This window comes from Setaria viridis, chromosome 5 (genome assembly GCF_005286985.2).
Source record: "Setaria viridis chromosome 5, Setaria_viridis_v4.0, whole genome shotgun sequence".
NCBI classification, from domain to species: domain Eukaryota; kingdom Viridiplantae; phylum Streptophyta; class Magnoliopsida; order Poales; family Poaceae; genus Setaria; species Setaria viridis.
In genome coordinates, this window is record NC_048267.2 from 29,247,060 (window position 1) to 29,266,400 (window position 19,341).

Here is a 19,341-nt window from a genome sequence, read left to right on the forward strand (position 1 = left end):
CCTATCATCTCAAATCCAGTAGGGAGAGATGTAGCGCAAGCTGCTCTCGTGATGATTGTTGATTGGCATTCCCATAGGCATTTTCCGGACTCTTCACTGGAAAATACATGACGCTTCTTGCTTGGCTTTGCTTTATTGATCCCCTATTGTGTAAGGGTTCAGCTTATACTGAAATTTTGTAATAATGAACAGGCCCTAACTTTGTGATTTCTAATCGACTTCCCTGATAAAACAACCTTTTGAAAATATAGTGAAATTGTATGGAAGCCCACGGATGCAGCGGCAATAAGAAGGTACATGCAGTACATAGCTATAGTTTCTTGTTTCTAGACATGTTCAATGTTGCCACATGAACACAAAAAGATTGTAGGATCGAACTCGTGTTCCCCCACTTCAATGTTCAAGGTTTTTGAATGTAGTCGATATGGTTTATGCAGTCTCCCAGAACAAGAACAGGATGCTACGAGATCTCTGCAAAAGTTTGGGATGCAAGTTCTGATGCAGAGACTGCCTTGACGACTGCCGTTAGCAATCATCCAAGAATTCCCAGAATCAGAGTGCAGTTACTGAATTTGAACTTTTATGGTGACAGAATTCGGTATATACGAAGTAGTGAAGAACCAGAAAGAACCCCGCACTGTAGAAGATGATATCCTTAAGGCCTTCTCCTTTAAAAGGGAGCAGGAGCACAGCTATTCATTCAAGTAGGAGAGCAGAAATGTTACAGCATACATAAAAGTCAATATTACATAAATTATTAACTCTCTTAGCACTATCATTAAGATACATGGTAAATCACGAACCCAACATTGGGTTACCACACGCGCTCCTCCGCAAGTTGATTTCTTCTTGAATTAGATTGAAGACTTGTTCAAGATATCCTTAAGGCCTGGATGAACACTGTAGCTCAAGGTGAGAACTCAAGGAACGATGAGAACAGGGGCGGACCCAGGGTCTCCGGCGACCCTAGACACCTGCTCGGGCTCCAATCAGCGGGAATGCACTGCATCATAAACTTGCTAAAGGCACGTAGCAAGGCAGACATCACACTACGATGCAGACTGCAGTGTCTACCTAAGTCCGCCACTGGATGAGAATAAAGATGCTTATATGAAATTTCCTTGTAACAAGGAGCAAATTTCATAAAACTACACCTACATGCAGCAAAATTTCATAAAACTAGTGATCTGTGCTCTCCGCCCATTGCTTTATATTCCTTGGTAATTTTCCCCGCAAAAAAATATATATTCCTTGGTAATTTTGCACATAAAGACGTTACTTTTGTTAAATTTTCTCACAAACATGTGGCGTGCTAACCTCATGACGTACGTCACCATCTACCTTCAAACTGACGCCAGGCATGGTGGCCGAAAAAGACGTAGGAAGGAGAAGTGCACCAAAAGTGTGAAAAGTCCGGACGATGTCCATGATGGCGGCAAAACGTGCCAGGACGAAGACTACATAGTCCAAGTCCATGGTGGTGCCCAGGAAAGGACAAAGTCTGAGAATACGCCGGACGGGCCTTTGATCTCGCAGCAGCCGGGCATGCCCGGGCGGTCGCGCCGGCGCCCGGATCTCACGCTGCCGTTGCCGCAGCGGGATTTGACCTCCCTCGCCGTGCCGCTACCGCTCCCTCCGTCCTCCGCGCCGTCGTCCATGTCGTCGTCGGGATCCCTCTCGGGGGCGGCGTCGCTCGGCGCGCCCACCTCGGCTGGCTCCGCGCCGCCGAACCCGCCGCCGCCTCTGTGCGAGCTGGAGCGCGTGCGCTGCATCGGAAGCGGGGCAGGCGGGACGGTGTGGATGGTGCGCCACCGTACCACGGGCTGCGCCTATGCGCTCAAGGTGCTCTACGGCAAACACGACGACGCCGTGCGGCGGCAGATCGTGCGCGAGGTCGCCATCCTCCGCACCGCTGAGCACCCGGCCGTGGTGCGCTGCATCGGCATGTACGAGCTGGACGGCGAGCTCCAGATCCTGCTCGAGTACATGGACGGGGGCTCGCTCGAGGGCCACCGCATCGCCGACGAACGCTTCCTCGCGCACCTGGCGCGCCAGGTGCTCTCAGGAATCGCCTATCTCCACCGGCGTCACATCGTGCACCGCGACATCAAGCCCTCCAAACTCCTCATCGACTCCGGCCGGCGCGTGAAGATCGCCGACTTTGGTGTGGGGCGCATCCTGAACCAGATCATGGACCCCTGCAACTCCTCCGTGGGCAGCATCGCGTACATGAGCCCCGAGCGCATCAACACCGACCTGAACGACGGCGCCTACGACGGGTACGCCGGCGACATCTGGAGCTTCGGCCTGACCATCCTCGAGGTCTACCTGGGCCGGTTCCCCTTGGGCGAGAACCTCACCAAGCAGGGCGACTGGGCCGCGCTCATGTCCGCGATTTGCCACTCCGACTCGCCGCAGGCGCCGCGGGACGCCTCGCCGGAGTTCAAGAACTTCATCAGCCTGTGCCTCCAGAAGAACCCCGCGAACCGGCCGACCGCGCTTCGGCTGCTGCAGCACCCGTTCGTCGCCTTGCCGCAGCCACAGCTGCACATGAGAGTGACTGACGAGTAGGGTTGAAGCAGATACAGTGCATTCACCGATCCTCCATGAACAAGACGGTCCATCTGGGCATATCCGCCGGTTCCAGATGGAGATGTATATTTGCATCCGTTTATGCAGGCTACGTCAGCTCATACAGAAAACACTCTTCTCTGAAAAGTATATATCCACCTATGCAAGATAGTGCTCATGCCACCGACCAAACACACCCTTAATTGATTACCTTGCTAATTCGAATGGGTGGATGTGGATTGATCATGGATGGACGGTTTGCCTGGTTTCTTTGCAAGCATTTTCAGTTACTGTGATTACCTAAGGTCCCTGAAGTATCCTTGTTATCGTGTTTCAGTTTATGTAATAAGGTACTTCAATTTTCTGTTTTGTATGTTGCTCTGCAATTTGCATGCTTTGGTCATTTGGTGCGAAATGTATACTGTGCTTTCAAAACTCAAGAACTGTCTGTCAACATTCTATGTGTGACTTGTTGAGCAGGCTTTGAAACACGGAGAGCAGACATTAACCGGAAATTTAACAATATAGGACATCATGGGTCATTTACTCAATTGTTAAGGAGGCTGCAAATGCAATGCCGCAGTTAGAAAAAGCTTAGCTTCGAGGAGACCAGAATCCTACGGAAACCCAAATTTACACCACTGCAACTCGGTGCTATAGATATGTTACAAAGCCACAGTAAACAGAGGGCATGACAAAACTGACCAAAAATATTCACACCCGTCCGGGGGGCAACTAGCGAGGACATTAGCGGTTAGCCGTAACGAAGAAAGAATGAACAAAATTTCCAACGGAAAGAATCATCACCCCAATTATGCGGTCAAAATGCTACAAATCTACGGTCATTGTATGGTTCGAGCCACCGGTATCCTCTGGTGGTGGCTTTATATACTTGCCCAGCGTCTTTTGCCGAGCTCTCTTCTTGATTCTCTGGATCTTGTCTCTGCTCTGCTGCTTCCGCCGCTCCTTCTCCTGTTGCCGCATGGTCCGCTCCCTCTCATAGAGACCCTGCCAGAAGACCTCTCCAGTTTGTGGCCAGAGCCACCTCCTGTCAGGGTGATCCGAGTCGAACTCTTCTGCCAATTCCTCATCCATGCTCTTCAGAATGGCATAGGAGAACCACTGGACTGACATCTGACCTCTCCTGCCACTGAGCTGGTGCTGCTCCTGCATTGCACCAGTCTCAGGATTGACATAAACCATCCGCCGCGCACTGTGGAATGCCCAAACATTCACAATCAACTCCAGAAGGCGAGAGTAGCAGTGCCGGTCCTGTACAAAATACAAAAAGGTCAACAATGCAATTTTTTAAAGGTAGGTGAGCTATAATTAACCAAAAGCATGTGGCAAAAGTGCATAATGAAAACAAGTCTCATTATCAGGCCGATGCGAATGATGAGCTTCTATTTTTCTTTTCTTTTCTAAGCACAAGAGGGCGACCATGTATACTAGCATGGTAATTATCTCATATCCTTATAGATAGCAAATTTCATTTCATACTATTGATTATTCTATCCTCAGAAAGTATAGTGCTCCAGAAAAGGACTTGAAAATAAATTAATGTTATATCTAAAGAAGTGGCAGTGCTAACCTTGTGGAGACTCAAGACGCAATGCCCAGTTTGATGGTGCTTGTCATACATTTGTGCATCCAGTGCATCAACAAACATTCTGAAAAAACAACAGCATACTGTAACTATAACCAAGCATATAGAAAAGGCTGAATTGATACAAATCCTATCATGTAAAAGGAATGGACACAAAGAACAACACAAGCAAGCAAATAGCGACCAAAAGGGTTTGTTCCATGTTGATTTATGCCTAGCATGCTGCTATAGCAACATAATCCTTTGAAGTGATCAAATGACCAAATACTTGTAGACAAATGGGTTTTGTTTTGGACCCTGGTCAATAAGAAACTATGCTAAAATTATCCATGTCAAAAAAGGCACTTCACTTGGATCTTGGCCAATTGCAAGGCTACCCTCTAACTGGTAAATTATCATCATAAATTACACTGCCTCAAATCATCACTAGCACTATAATGCTACCAATACCGACATACATGTATTTAAGTGAGCGACATCCTGTTGCGACAGTGGATAGTTTGATATACATATAGCATTATATAATTAACCAGTGCACACATCTTTTATCTAGTTATAAATGTAATAACACTCGCTAGATTCTCAATAAGATTCCAAAAACATAACCCATACCTTGAAAACATAACAAATTCTAGGAATGACCGTGTAGGCATGACCCAACTTTGCATCACAGACCAAGTGTCTCCATCATTAGGCATGTGTAGCAGAGAATCCAGTTCATGATCAAGCTGTACACCATACATTCTTTGGAAGGCCTCCAAAACAGCTAACCTTCAAGGTACAAACATGGAGTAGATTAGTTCAGTTGTAACAGAACAATGTTCGCAATGTTAATACCATTGAAAGGTACAGAAGACAGCTGATTACATTGGCTAGGATGCTGATATTCATATATACATATATATAACATTTATTAATGTAACAGATCTCATAGTTCTGTAACAATGATAAACTTACAGGCACTGGAGAACCTACAGTACAAAATCTCAAAATAACTACTCTATAAGAAAAGAACATAAAACTCCTTGAATGATTATCCTGTAGGAAAACATATTTGGTATTGCTTCATAGAATCGACTATGTGCAGCAACAACAGAACCCTTTACTCCCAAGCAAATCGAGGTAAGCTAGAGATGAATCCCGACAAGGGACTAAAAAGTAAACAAAGAAGCAACATTTCTCAAACCACTACATTTGCAGGCTTGCAGATTAATAATTCAACATATGAAATATGAAACATAGTTAACTGGCTAACCTGCAATTCCCAGCATTGGTTGCATCACAGAAGGACCAAAAATCTTTATTAGCATGGTTCCTTGAATCTTGATCCATCCGAACCCAAAAATAAAAGGTATCTCCATGCTTTTGAGATTGAATGGCTTCTAAGATTGCAGTTTCAGCATTGTTTGATAAGTTTGCCTGTTTAGAAAAACAGCTACTCAGTACAAGTAGGATGTTAATTGTTATACAGGACAATGTAGATAGTTCCCACTGCACTAAAAGCGTGCGTTTCATACACAGAACACTCGCATAAGCATCATTTTATCAGACCCATGAAATACATGGTACCTCCAAAAAAGAGGTATTGAAAAAATAAAATCTAAATGAACTCGATCATTACCTTTCTTGCTGTTACTCTCCAGGACTGAAAGCCTATCCAAGGATTTTTATGTATTCGGTCAATTCTGTTGGCGAGAGCAAAGAAAGCTCCAAATTCACCAAGAATATCTCTATAGTAAACATTGTTGAGAAGTGGAAGGCGAGAAGAGGCATCAATATCATCCGCTCCAGGTCTTCGACCTTTTGAAGACTAATGAAAGAGAAGGAAACTATCAACATGAGCCATTAAATATTTGTAAAGCAAAATCATAGTCTTGACAGTGCCATATTTGTTCCATTGGTAGTGGTAACTATGTTTGTTATGGCTAGATTATAACAATGCTAGATTTAGTTTTAGCAACTATTTTGCTTGAACATAACAATTTTAAAAAAAGGGAAAAAATATCTAGTGCAAATCAATTGTTGGATGCTAAATTATGGATTCACCAAGTGGATTCTTGGATGCAGTTTGGTTGGATAAGAGTTTGAAGGAATGAAGGGGATAGAGGACACCAATTAAGAGTGGCAGAATTCAACCCCCTATGATTGAGAAATCATGTAGTATTCCGCCTCCTCGACTGATTATAAATCATGTAGTATTCCACCCAAATATCATCCAATGACACGGATGGGAGTTTACATGTCATCACCTAATAGACCTCAAGAGGAGTTGACCTTCCAAAATTATTGCTATATATTGTTCATCAAAGGCTTGTGTAACCATAAATTTGATTAAACCAGAACCTGGGGTCACATAGCATATTTTACAACAATATTGCTATCTTTACTGTTAGAGTTGTCTGTTGGGTATACTTTAGTACTTTACTGCATCAGAGTTGTCTACATCTTTGGAACATTCTGGCCAACCACATATATTTTTTGTTGCTCAGAGGTAACAACAGCTTACCAGGCCAACTCCACGATAAAGAGAGCTTTGGTGCAGAAAGGGCCAGGTCCCCTCCCCAAAGAAAGGCTCATATATACAAAGCGGCTGACCTGTCCGCTCAAGCTCCTTGTCATCTCTTTCATGCAATTCATTCTTTAACCTCTCTACCCTTTTGACATTTCTGTACACCTCCTCCCATGTTCCATGAAGTTGGTCATTCCTGTCCTTCAACTGCATAATAATCAATTCCAGTTACTTTGAAGGATTGTTTGAAAAAGAGGATGTGCAACCTATGTGGTTAATATGCAACTTTTGCATTTTACCTCATCTTCTTCCATTTTTCTTTTGATGTCCATAACCTCATTTGCTCTCTGTTCCTCCCAGGCAATTGCAGAGAATGCTTCACTAATCTTTGATGTACTGACAGGAGGGCGTTCCATTAGGTTGCTATGCCACTCCTGCTCTAGTTTCTGGAGTATCTTGTAGCCAGACAAACTCTCATTCATATGATGTAAATGCTTCACGTCCTCAAATAGGTGCCATTTCCACTCTTGTTTCAGAGCTAAAGGTATCTCACCAGCGGTTAAAGGGCTTAGTACATCAGTGGGGAACTTGATAACATTTTCCAATAGCATAGCATAGCCCTCAATGGTCTCAGAAGCCATAAGGTTCTTGGTATAGGCCTTTCCAACTGATGCAATCTTTTGCCCTGAAACAGAGACTTTACCATTTGACAATGCTCGAAGTAGGACTTGAGTTAACATGCCGATATTCTTTCTTGGAAAAAGAAGCCCATTTACCCCATCATCAATCTACACCATATGACAACCATGTTAGTTTATTTATAATACAATATGCAGTCATCAGTATTTGAAACCTAGAGATGAATCACAATCTAATATGGGTGCACATGAACATACATGTTTTTTAATAATTGCAAGGTCTGGAGCTATAACCAGCTTCTCAAGACTCATAGCTTGGACTAGCACACTGGGGAATGATTGCTCCTCGAGACAGGAACCATATATAACAAGGTCAGCTGTACCAAGGAGGCTGTCCTTGTCCCCATCAGCTACATGCTCCACTGCACCTCTTGGGAAGCCAACACTCAGAGCAATAGACTATCAAAAACCAGAAAACTAATACACGGTTAGACACAACATAAAGCAATGAAGTATGTAAATAACCAATTCACAAGATGAACAGAACATGAAGGTGCAAAGCAAACCTCAAGGATCATCCTATGCTTCTCGGTTATGTTCCTAGTGAAGAACTTCACTTTCAGTTCAGACTCTGTGCTATTCTCAGAGTGATATTGCTGTAATAGAGGACCTACTGCTTGCAAGATAAGCGTCTCTTCCATCAAATTCTCACGATATGAAAATGGAGTACCAACAATAGCGATTACAAAGTCTTTGGGGCTCAAGCCCAAGCTGATCCTCGCATCTTGGTGGTAATGTTTGGCAATAAAGTTATCAGCCTGAAATACTTCTGAGGGAGAACCTGGAATCACGAAATAGTTACCAGAATCAAATGCAGCATACTTCACCTGCAGGAAAAATATTTAATTATACTTTTAGGTCGATCTTCATCCATATGAAAATGACTATGTTTGTTGAAATCACAATCAGATTAGAATTAAATACCGGTAATATATAGTTTGGGAAAACTATAACATTTGCCCTGCTGAAGACTTCTTTCCAAGCATCTATGATCTGAATCATTCCACTCGCATTATATTCTTTAATACGATGAGCAAGAGAACATTCATGCACAGTCCAAATGACAGGTATGGATTTGAAAGGCTCGTGCAGAAGACTGTAGGAAGGCAGAGACACATGGTCCAAATCAAACATCTGACTTTCAGAAAGCATTCTATCACAATCTGAAACAGATGAAGAAACATATAGTCATGCAATTCTAGTTTTGTAATACTACCTTGAGAATACTGGTCTTGCCTCAATAGAATTCACAAGTACGCCATCATAGCTGCAGAAATAATGCAAATAAACCTGGTGAGGAAATAATTAGAAAGTGAGGCTGGTGCCATATACCTTAGTAAAAGCAGGATGGGACACATAATATGATAATACAGTAAGTGAAAAGATAACAACAGGAGAGAGAACTTCAAAAACTTACTCTAACCAATCTACAGAACTAGGTAAGTTTGTGTCCTCAGGCAAAACGCACACCGGTACTCCAATGGCTCTCCAAATATTACCACACGGGCCATCCTCAAGTGAAAAAACCTGGATTAACAATTTGTAAAGCAAATTAAGGTTCAGGGAAATTATTTTGGGGGCAATATATGACAGTGAGTAAGCAAATATATATGTAGGATATCTTAACTCATACTAGCATCCAAATGATCAAAAAAGAAAAGGAACAAACAACGTGATACAGCAACATTGACTAAAGTTAGCAGCTTAGTGTGTAATAATATTAATACAATATTCCAAGTATCATTATCCAAAAATTCTGCACATACTTATAAACATACTTCAAGAAATTCATACGAATAAAGCAACGTGCCAACTTATCTCCACAGGAAAGGGATATTAGCATTGCCAGCATTTTGGTTAGGTGTAGGTCTCGTGTGTTTCTTGGGCATATGGAAGTCTAATAATGTTGCTAATTCACAACTTTTGCAGGTAATACTCTACACGCACAAAAAGGGTAAAAGTATTTATTCCTTACACATTTTTAAGACATAAGATCCATCCATGAAAGAGGCAAAGTCGATTGATCTGGATACCTTTAAGCTTCCAAGTTCTGACAGCCAATTCATAATGCAGTGTCACAAATGCTTATATAAATCATGTTACTGGTAGCAGCATTCAAATACACGAAAGCAGAAGTTCCTCTTAGGCAAATCAATCACTAACTAGACAGGTTTATCAACATCAAAAACCAACTGTCAGGAGTAACTATAGTAGAGGAAGAAATTTCAGCAAAAAGGATAGCATCTCCGAAATAGCTACTTGGTAAGGTGTAGCCCGTGAAATTTTTCCATAGCACAAAAACTCTACATCGACATGGAACTAGCAAAATACAATCCGCATCATAATACTTTCACACTGAGGACAGCCAACTGCAGAAAATTTGACTACCACAAGAGTCCGTTGAAGTAACCCCACACTTAGCATTGTATATCCTCCTATTTTTCCTTCTACAAACTAGAACATAGAGAACAACAATGTGGCTGATGCATTGCCAGAGATATTTATACATCATACATGGCAAAACCAATTTGCTCCATAAAAAGACGATAAATCACAACAGCTCAGCTCAACCATTAAGCCATCTCCAGTTCACCCACAAACAACTGCTAGATGCAAAATCTAACAAAATGAACACAAGGGCACGCGTCCCGTCCAAATCAGTACCTCCACGTGCTTGTGCAATGACCAACACACACATTAGTAGCCAATGATCCGCGACAAAGTAGTTCAGTGTGACGCACCTTCATTTCGTAGCCCATAGCCTCCAGCACCGAGGCAACGCTAACCATCTGAAGCTGCATTGCGCTGGGATACAGGTCACCAAACACCTACAGAAGTTTCAAACGCGAGCAGCGAGGAAAATCAGAAACTACATCGCCAGAAATCAATCCCCGACCCACTCAAATCCTCCCCCAAGCCAGCACACGAGTACTCACCATGGCAAGGCGCGGCTTCCGTACCCCCAGCCTCCTGACGGGTGTCCCGAGCTCCGCCAAGCTCCGGGCCTCCTCCCTTTTCTCCCTCGCCCACTTCTCCTTCAGCCTGGTCGGCTCGAACACCACGCTCGCCTCCCAGCCCCCGAGGCCAACGTCGACGCGGGGCAGCGAGGAGAGCTCGCCCCCGCCGCGGCCCGGCCCCGCGCGGCGCGAGGGGAGCAGCAGCCTGGGCCGCTCGACGACGCCCGAGCCCGGGAGGAAGGCGACGAAGACGATGGCGACGAAGAAGAAGGCGGCGGCGGCGACGATCCAGTGGAGGTAGTCCACCTTCTCGAACAGCAGGAAGCGCGCGAGCCTGGATCTCGCCCGCACCCTCCGCGAGCCGCCGCCGACGCCGCCCGCCCGCAGCGGCTGCGGAGCCGGGGCCGGCCCGCGCTTGTAGCTCCCCGCCGCCGCGGCCCCGTTCTCGAGGGAGCCCATGGCGAGCGTCTCAGCCGCGCGCCCGCCCGCTCCTAGAGTTCCCCGAGCGCGGCGGCCATCAGCGGATTGGTCGCGGGCGGGAGCAATGGGGTTGGCAGTGAGGAGACTCTGGCAGGACTCGTGAGCGAGCGCGGCTGCTGCAACTAGTATTTCCGCAGCGAGGCGTTGCGTTTCGTTCAGCTCAAGAAGATGGAGAGAGAGGGAGAGGGAGAAGGGGGAGGAGAACGGGGGAGGCGGTGGCGTTTAAGGCGTGGTGAGCGCAGCGGGGCGGCGCGCGTGCGTCAGATGGAGAAGGGACGGTGGGGATGGGCTCCCCACGCCCGGAGCATGGGGCCGCGTGTTTCGGGAAGCGGGAGGGCGGGTGGGATGGGGGTCACGCCGTCTCGGGCTCCGTAAGCCGCGTACAGTAGGCAAGTTCTCTGCTACGCTCTCGGCCTGGTTTGGTGTGACAGATGGGTCCGGAAGCTAGTGGGACCTATGTGTCATGCTGTGGGTAAGTCAAGCGCTCGGTGGCGTTAGATTTGTGTAGAGGAGGAGGCTTTGTTTTGGGTAAAACCGAGCCCCACGAGATGTTTTCCTCGAGTACTCCACTGTTGTCGCCCAGCCAAGGATGGAATAATAAATTAGTTTCAAAAAAGAGAGGATGGAATAATAAATTGACATTCCAAGAGATAGACATTTTCTTCTTGACACCAAATTTACTCCCCAAATGTACGGCTCGAATATCTCCTTAGTTTACTTTTTTACACAAACAATATTTCTATTCTGCCTTTCTGTGAAAGTGTACTCGAGAGATGGCTTAACGCTGCCACGCATTATGATTTACGAGCACGCATGGAAAAGGGGCAGGATTCTTGCGGAAAGAATGTGCAAGCCTGCTTCTGAATCCAGAGGGCGGCAGCTTTTGATTCGTCCGCCCGGAAAGTTTTCAACGCAATCCGGGCGCACGGAAAAAGGATCTGCTGGACCTGGACCGGGTCTGTCTCTTCCGGTCTTTCCTGCAACAACGAAAACGTTCGTGTGGCCGAAAGCTCCAACTGCGCGGTTGGTAGGGGGCGTGCGGGAGAGCGAAACGCTTCTGTGACCGAAAGCTCCCCTGAAACGTGGCAGCAAAGGGGCAGGTGTCCGCTTGTACGGTGCTCAAAAGGTGGCTGGAAAATATCTATTGGTCGTTAGTTCCTTGTGTTTGTGCACAAGCTAAAATGTTCTGTTTCCGGCACCCCGTTTGTTTCCAGGCATTAGACTCGATGACACGTACCTTCCTGATTACAACAAGGGAATAGTGTTCACAGGAATTAGAGTTGAGTAGTGTCATCAAGTTTTCGGAGGACTGCACTGCAGATTCAAAAGGAGTAGTGTCAGCTGATTCCATGATGTTCCATTCCGATTCGAATGCGAGCGAACGCCCAGTCTTCGGAGGATTGCACTGCAGACACCGGGCGAATCTCGATGAACACTCTTGGGCCTGTTCGCTTCAGCTTATTCAGTCGGCTTATCAGCCACCAAACAGTATTTTCCTCTCACAATAAATCAGCCGTTTCAGCTTTTTCAACCGGCTTATAAGCTGAAGCGAACAGGCTCCTTGTTCCTAGCCTCCTACCAACCAGAAAAACCAGACAAAGAAAAACCGGACAAAGAGCGTGGTTTTCTGCTGCTCCGTACTCAAGCGCACATTCAGGATGCAGTATCCGCTCGTCATCCGCACGACATTAGTATATGCTGCCCGACGGAGCGGTGGGTGAAGAGAATTCTGTTTTGCGTTTTCTGAATATTCGTGAACCAGAAGACTGTCACGATTTCCATTTTTTAGGGGGAAAAAAAAGACTGTCACGATCCATCAGATCTGCTCGCGCTAGATGCTGTCAACGGAGGTGGTGGAGGATCCCAATCAGATCCCTTTACGACCACGCAAGCAAACAATTCAAGCAACCATAGCGATTCAAATACAATTACAAAACACATGAATGATTCATGAAGCATGGGAGCTGCGTTTCAGTCACATGCCACAATTCTGAGCCAGTGGCAGATCAGGAGGCAGGTATAATTCAGTGCGTCCCCCATCATTTCCACCAGGACTTCGATTTTTGCTAAAAGAGATCTCGTGTGTTCCCCTAATAAATAACGTCGTACTCACTGCGTAAATATACTACTGCACAACTCAGCTTCTACGACTAATTTTTAATTCAGATCACATTGAATGTTTGGATACCAATTAGAAAAACTAAACGTGAACTAATTTAAAACTAATTGCATAAGCCATGGCTAATTCGCGAGATGAATCTATCAAACCTAATTAATTCATGATTAGCACATATTTTCTGTAGCATCACATGGTCAAATCATGGACTAATTAGGCTTAATAGATTCGTCTTGCGAATTAGCCTTCATTTATATAATTAATTTTGTAATTAACCTATATTTAATACTCCTACTCCTAATTAATATCTAAATATTCAAGACAGAGATAAACTTTAGTTACACGAACCGAATAGGCCCTTAACCTAAGTATCCCAGTAGTTGGTTGGAAAAGTTAACCATCCAGGAGACAAAGCCCCACCCCACAGTAATAATTAACATCATATGGTCCATTGTGCTGTCCCTGGAAAGGCAATCATATTTTGATTGATTTAGACACCACAGAGGTTGACCCACACATATCATAGCTGCCGACGCTTAATTTCGATCTAAACTTTCAGCTGCTAGGAGAGATAAAAAAGAACACCAAACTGCGCCCAGTATTTCAGGGCATCATAAATTCTTGAATTGAAAATGCTCAGTCAGACATCATCAGATACATGAGACAGCATTCATGTAATTTGTTATACTCCATAAGTAATGGAGTCAGTTGTGACAAAAGCCATAGGTCTTATCATCTAACAGGATATCAGTTATCAAGCCATCCATAGGGGAAATGCCTCAGTCTTATCATGGAATAACAAAATAAATGAATTGCCAAATGAGTTGGGCGGATAAAGAACATTTCGAGTTTGGGTAATGCTTGTGCCATATTTTAAAAGGCTAGTACCCATTTTCTGATAAAAGTATTTGTCACATCATTTGTTTAAGCCCAGGAGAATGACCAGAGATATGTGATATGCTAAACCTAGACAGCATGTGAACACATGGGCCATCTGACATTGTAATAAACAGCGGCCCCAGTACTGCTCTAGGTAAACGATGACAGATTAAATTATTGTTACCAGCCCACATCAGGATCCTTGGGTTACTTACCTAAAATATGATGCCCATTGGAAATTACAGAGGTTGCAGCCTTGCAGGACCTGCATAAATTCATTCTAACTGGAGTAATAACAGCCGCTTGAGGCTCTAAAAGAAGAAAACGGACAACTCCCTGCATCCTCCCCTGATTTCCTTCTACAACCCGGTTGCATCATTTCCTTACTGAGCAGATGAATAATGAAGCTGATAGGCAATGAATAAAATAGCATCAATTTTCTGTCTATATCTCTACAAAACATATCCAGGTTCTCGCAAAAGGAGTGGCTCTTAGAAGGCAGAAGGTATTGAGCTAGACAACACTAGGAATCGAGGATGATACACAACGGATCAAATAGACATTTGATGAAAACAAGAATGGATTGCCGTTGTCATGCAACAGGCTGCAATTCTTCAGCAACTGAACCTTGGAAAAGGGTGTCATATCTCAAGCTCCTAGTGACATCAAAGAAATGTGCTACAGCTTCTTCAGGTGTTTTTTGTAGCACACCGTGACCCAAATTAAGAATGTGACCTTTTGGACCAGCTGATTTCACAACCCTGCAGAGCAGATAGTGATAAAACAATTATTAGCAGTTCAGCATGGAAAGGTATTTCGAATATAATGACTGGAAGGTGCAGCTCCTTTAGAAGCTTATGCATCAAACGAGACAACTCCCATGCAACACAACACAAACATGAAGGGCTTAATACTGCTGCACTTTACATGTTACGTGAGATCGCTAACAACATGCAGAAAGATAATGCAACACCCTAAAACTGTGTGAGATGATCATCTATTTCCTATTCTATGATCAAGAATTCGATACATCTAAGGAGTAAGATGATTATTCATTTGTATACAAGTGATGGATATCCATTTGTATACAACCGTACACTTGTGTCAGAAATGAAATGAGCTAAAGCTGTAGCAATGATGGTGTAACAAACATGACAGGAAGACGTATATACTTCTGAGGGAGCAGTTTTGGGGATCTCGTTAATTAATTGCAAACAACGAAAACTCAAACACAAATACAATTGAATCATGAAACGTTACTGACCTATGAATTTCATCAGTCAATACTGGTAACGGTGAAAATAGAAATGCTGGATCCACGTTCCCTTGTACACCAATTCCATTACCAAGGCGCCTCCTTCCATCAGCCATGTCCACTGTCCAGTCAAGCCCAATAACATCAACTCCTGTATCCTTCATGCGCTCAAGTAAACCTCCATTTCCATTTATATACAGCACAAGGGGTACATGAGGGCACTCTTTCTTAATCCTACTCACAATCTGTCAAAGAAATGGAAAAGGTTAATGAACAGAATAGACCAAATTAGAATTTTGCATGGAATCTTTTAATCTAAATAATAGTCCCAAACAAGCTAGAACTTGTGCAAATTTACAAGCTCAAGATGAAAATTGGGATTTTTCCTTCTAAACAACTGAGCCTGCAGAATTTACCATTTATGACCAAGTCAGCCAACTACATATATTGTGCTAGTTGCAGTCTTACACATATGTAAACCAAACTAAAGCAACATACAGTGTCTAAATGCATTATTGCATGTCATATAATATACAAATTTAAATTACTGAGAACATGTTGCTGACATAAACATCAGTTAATGATTATGTGTAAAAGATTAGCTCTTTCCATATTCACTTTCACAGGTTATGAAGAACTTGTAGCCGTAACCATAACAAGTTGTGTAAAATGTGCTACCAGAAATTGCAGAGGATTAAAGCATTTAATCATATGATAAGTATTCAGTGTAAGCATAAGGAGAGTAATTCTCAGAAGATAATGAACTTTAGAACATTTAGTGCTGGTAGACATTACTGTTGTATTATACAGTGCAGATACATAGTGATGCCACCCACGCCATATGTGAAGTTGGGAATAAATGAGAGCAAGAAAAGTAAGGAACAATTACCTGTTTGATATATGGTTTTGACCACTGCTCCCACACATGAGGTGGAAGTTGTCCACCCCATGAATCAAATATCTGTATACACTGAGCCCCAGAGTTTACTTGGTAAATGATATAGTCAGATATTGCTTGTGCAAGGTGTGAGAGAAGGCCCCTCAAGACATTTGGAGCTGTATGGCACATGCTCTTTATATTTGTGTATGTGTTGGTCATCCCTCCTTCAACAACATAAGTTGCAATTGTCCATGGGGCCCCCACAAATCCTAGCAAAGCAGCTTTTCCATCAATCTAGAGGATAAAGGAGCAAACGGGTGTATAAGCATCAAAAGAAAGTGTAGTGCAGAATGCATTGCTGAACTATACCAAATCCAATTCATATCGATAAAAGTGCACTCATAAATAAACTATTGATGTTCATGAGAAATTGAGAATGTATAGCGGATTTGCGGTGGTAGTTTCCCCAGCAGAATATTCAACAATGAGAGCAACAACAATATAGCTTTGGGTTGAAATATACAACATGATTAGCATTGTACTGACTTTTTACCAGGCTTGCAGTTCATTAACCACTAGGAACTTTAAATTGAAATGCCTAATCCATACCACTAGAAATTTCAGACAATCACATTCATAAACATCTAATACAGATAATAACAAATATGCATCTAGTAACACCTACACACAATCAACGTCTAGAAAGAAGTAAAGCAACAGCATAGCATATTTAGTTATTTACTAAGTTGCCAATATTCGAAAACCTGTTTCACGAGATACCTCAAAAATGTCAAGATCTCATTCACACCATGCATCAAAACCTGCTTTCCTGACATTTGTTTTCAGTTGGTGGCATTCATAGCAGCCAAAAACAGTCTTGAAACCACCAAAACAGAACAAATTAACCAATAGTGTTTTGCTTTGCAGATGCTACACTAATACGTTAATGTTAAATTGTTAATAATGGACCTTCTGCCAACATTAGTTTTCAAAAAGAAATGCAAGGAGATAAACATATTTGCAGCACCACAAAGACTAACTTTAATAAATGATAAATGTATGATTGAAAAGTACAACTGCATCACGTTAGCAGTAATAACCAACTATTCCTGCATGAGGCTAGCAATTAGTAATTACCAACAATTTCAATTTTCATTGCCTAGTGTCATTTTCAAAATTTTTCATAGCATGCAGTAGTGAACCTGACGTTACTTGAATCCATTACACATCAATGCACTTTGTAGGTCAAATCCCAGTATGAGCGTTGACTTTTAATGCTACCTTGTATAACATAGCTAGCAATCTGGATCATTCAATCCTAAACCACTACAACAACGAAATTCCATAGAACCAAAGCTTTCCGTAGCACCAAAATGTATACAGGCATTACCTCATTTCGCAGAAGCCTGAGCGACTCCCCGACGAAATGGAGCTTATCGAGGTCGATAGGTACGAGCTGCTTGACCTGATCCTCGGACCGCACGGGCGATTGGATCACCGGGCCCTTGGAATCGGAGATATCGAACGGCACCCCGATGGCCGGCAGCGGCGTGAGTATGTCCGAGAACAGGATGACGCCGTCGGGCGCGAAGGCGCGCCAGGGCTGCAGAGTGATCTCGACGATGAGGTCCGTGTTCTCGGACCGCTCCCGGAACGAGGGGTGGCGCTTGGCCAGCGCCTGGTACTCCGCCATATACCGCCCCGCCTGCCGCATCATCCATGCAGGTGGGCGCGGGAGGCCGTCCTCGCCCCGCGCCGCGCGCACCAACAGCGGCTCCTCTGGGTACGAGACGCGGTGGGTAGGTCAGATGCTCAGATTAGGGCGGAGATGGCGGGGGAGAGGAAGGGGAGCAGCTGGGTTTACCGGACGAAGCTGACGGCGATAGGGATGCGGAGATGGAGCGGAGGCGGCTGCGTCTGCGGCGGCTGCAGGAGGAGGAGGTGGGCGCCGCAGAGAGGAAGGCAACGGCCGGGGCCGTTGAGGAGGCCGCCGGGGACATCATGGTGGAGGGCTGGAGGCGATGTAGCGGCGACGGCCGAGGTGGTTTTGCGCCTTATCAGTTTTGGCTTTGGGTAGAAATGGAATGTGGACTAGACGGCTACCTTACTCACGGCATACCGATCCCACATGTCAGTGAGCGTGGCTACGGCAGACTCAGAGGAAGGTGGCCGTTCTTTTGTTTCCCTAGCAAGACACGTAACGGCGTTGTCTGGGGCTGGACGAGACCGAGTAACCGAGCCGAACCGAAATACCGTAATGACCGACCGAATTAATCGAACCGAAAATTCAGATCGGTCCCAAGGTCCAAGTAATCGAATTTACTCCGATATGTTCGGTTACTAGGCCCGGTTAACCGAATAGACCGTATTGTAAAGAGGCCCAATAATACAGCCCACCTTGTTCACAGCTACCGGCCCACCTATCCCCTCATCCGCGACTGCTTGCCGCTGCTTCGCCAGAAGCGACGAGTCGCCTCCTTTCCTCCGTCGATCCTCATTCTCCACTCGACCCCAACCCTAGCCATTACAGCGGCGGCGCTCCTCCTCCAAACCAGCAGGCAACCGCGGGTCAGCGGCAGGCCCTCCTCCCCTCCCCGGCTCTCTACTTCCCTTCCTCTTTTTCCCGGTGTCCACCCGCAAGCCCCAGCTGCCAGGCCGGAGGATCTGGACGCCCGTGACGAGGTTGCTGTTGCCGCCGAAATTGATCCGCGCAGCGACATGATAACTGTCGTACTTTCGCTACGACGAACGAGCAAAGCAACAAACGTACCTCGCTATCGCGGAGGAGAGAACCAACCGTTTTTTAGCGCAAAACAGCAAAGATTGACCAAGCTCTAGGGCTGCTAGGGCTCGGCACGTACTACAAGCTACTGCGCTGAAAAAAAGAACATCTTGATTGTGTCTTTTTTCAATCAGCCATGACCTTAATATTTATAAGGCATACATGACTTCACGTATAGGTACAACACTCTCGTTTAAACTGAATAAGACTTGACCAGTTCAATTCGATTACCATATCTACAATGTTCTATCCTGCTAAATCTACAATGTGACCGCACTAGACCATATTCTTGTACACGTTGGTTTACAATGCAACAATAAAAAATTTCCGGCCACATGCTAATCACACCATAATGGAAATCTTCATAGGAGTTGCTTCATTTACCAGCACCACCGTTTATGCATGCGTAATCTCTCCTTCCATGATCTGGGCATTCAACCATGCAAAACTCCGCACAAATATACTTGTTTCGCCTTCATGAATTATTTTGCTGTACTCGACGATCTCCAATTCTAAAACAAGACTCTGGATCCTTTGCTATTTCCTTTTGCTTCCTTCTTTCCCTCACGTACCGGTACTTAATATAATTTGACCTATCAAATAAACAA

General features: G+C 44.6%; 3 protein-coding genes across 3 annotated transcripts; 1 reads left to right on the top strand and 2 right to left on the bottom strand.

Annotated features, from left to right (window-relative positions):
- The first annotated feature begins 1,305 nt into the window (after nt 1–1,305).
- LOC117857296 (mitogen-activated protein kinase kinase 4) lies at nt 1,306–3,030 on the top strand. The gene has a single exon (XM_034739891.2). The coding sequence runs from the start codon at nt 1,321–1,323 to the stop codon at nt 2,569–2,571; it is 1,251 nt and encodes a 416-aa protein (XP_034595782.1). The 5' UTR covers nt 1,306–1,320; the 3' UTR covers nt 2,572–3,030.
- Nucleotides 3,031–3,086: 56 nt separating this feature from the next.
- LOC117857295 (uncharacterized) lies at nt 3,087–11,012 on the bottom strand. The gene is made up of 14 exons (XM_034739890.2): nt 10,321–11,012; nt 10,126–10,212; nt 8,802–8,911; nt 8,601–8,651; nt 8,309–8,480; nt 7,891–8,211; nt 7,583–7,783; nt 6,986–7,474; nt 6,684–6,893; nt 5,799–5,987; nt 5,433–5,596; nt 4,790–4,948; nt 4,163–4,241; nt 3,087–3,843 (listed from the first exon to the last, which is right to left on the bottom strand). Exons 1-14 carry the CDS (start codon nt 10,798–10,800, stop codon nt 3,400–3,402), a joined length of 3,156 nt encoding a protein of 1,051 aa, XP_034595781.1. The 5' UTR covers nt 10,801–11,012; the 3' UTR covers nt 3,087–3,399.
- A 3,206-nt stretch (nt 11,013–14,218) lies between these two features.
- Nucleotides 14,219–18,014, bottom strand: LOC117858775 (uroporphyrinogen decarboxylase 1, chloroplastic). Its single transcript, XM_034741903.2, has 5 exons — nt 17,816–18,014; nt 17,342–17,730; nt 15,961–16,245; nt 15,081–15,316; nt 14,219–14,577 (listed from the first exon to the last, which is right to left on the bottom strand). Exons 1-5 carry the CDS (start codon nt 17,952–17,954, stop codon nt 14,409–14,411), a joined length of 1,218 nt encoding a protein of 405 aa, XP_034597794.1. The 5' UTR covers nt 17,955–18,014; the 3' UTR covers nt 14,219–14,408.
- Nucleotides 18,015–19,341: the final 1,327 nt, after the last annotated feature.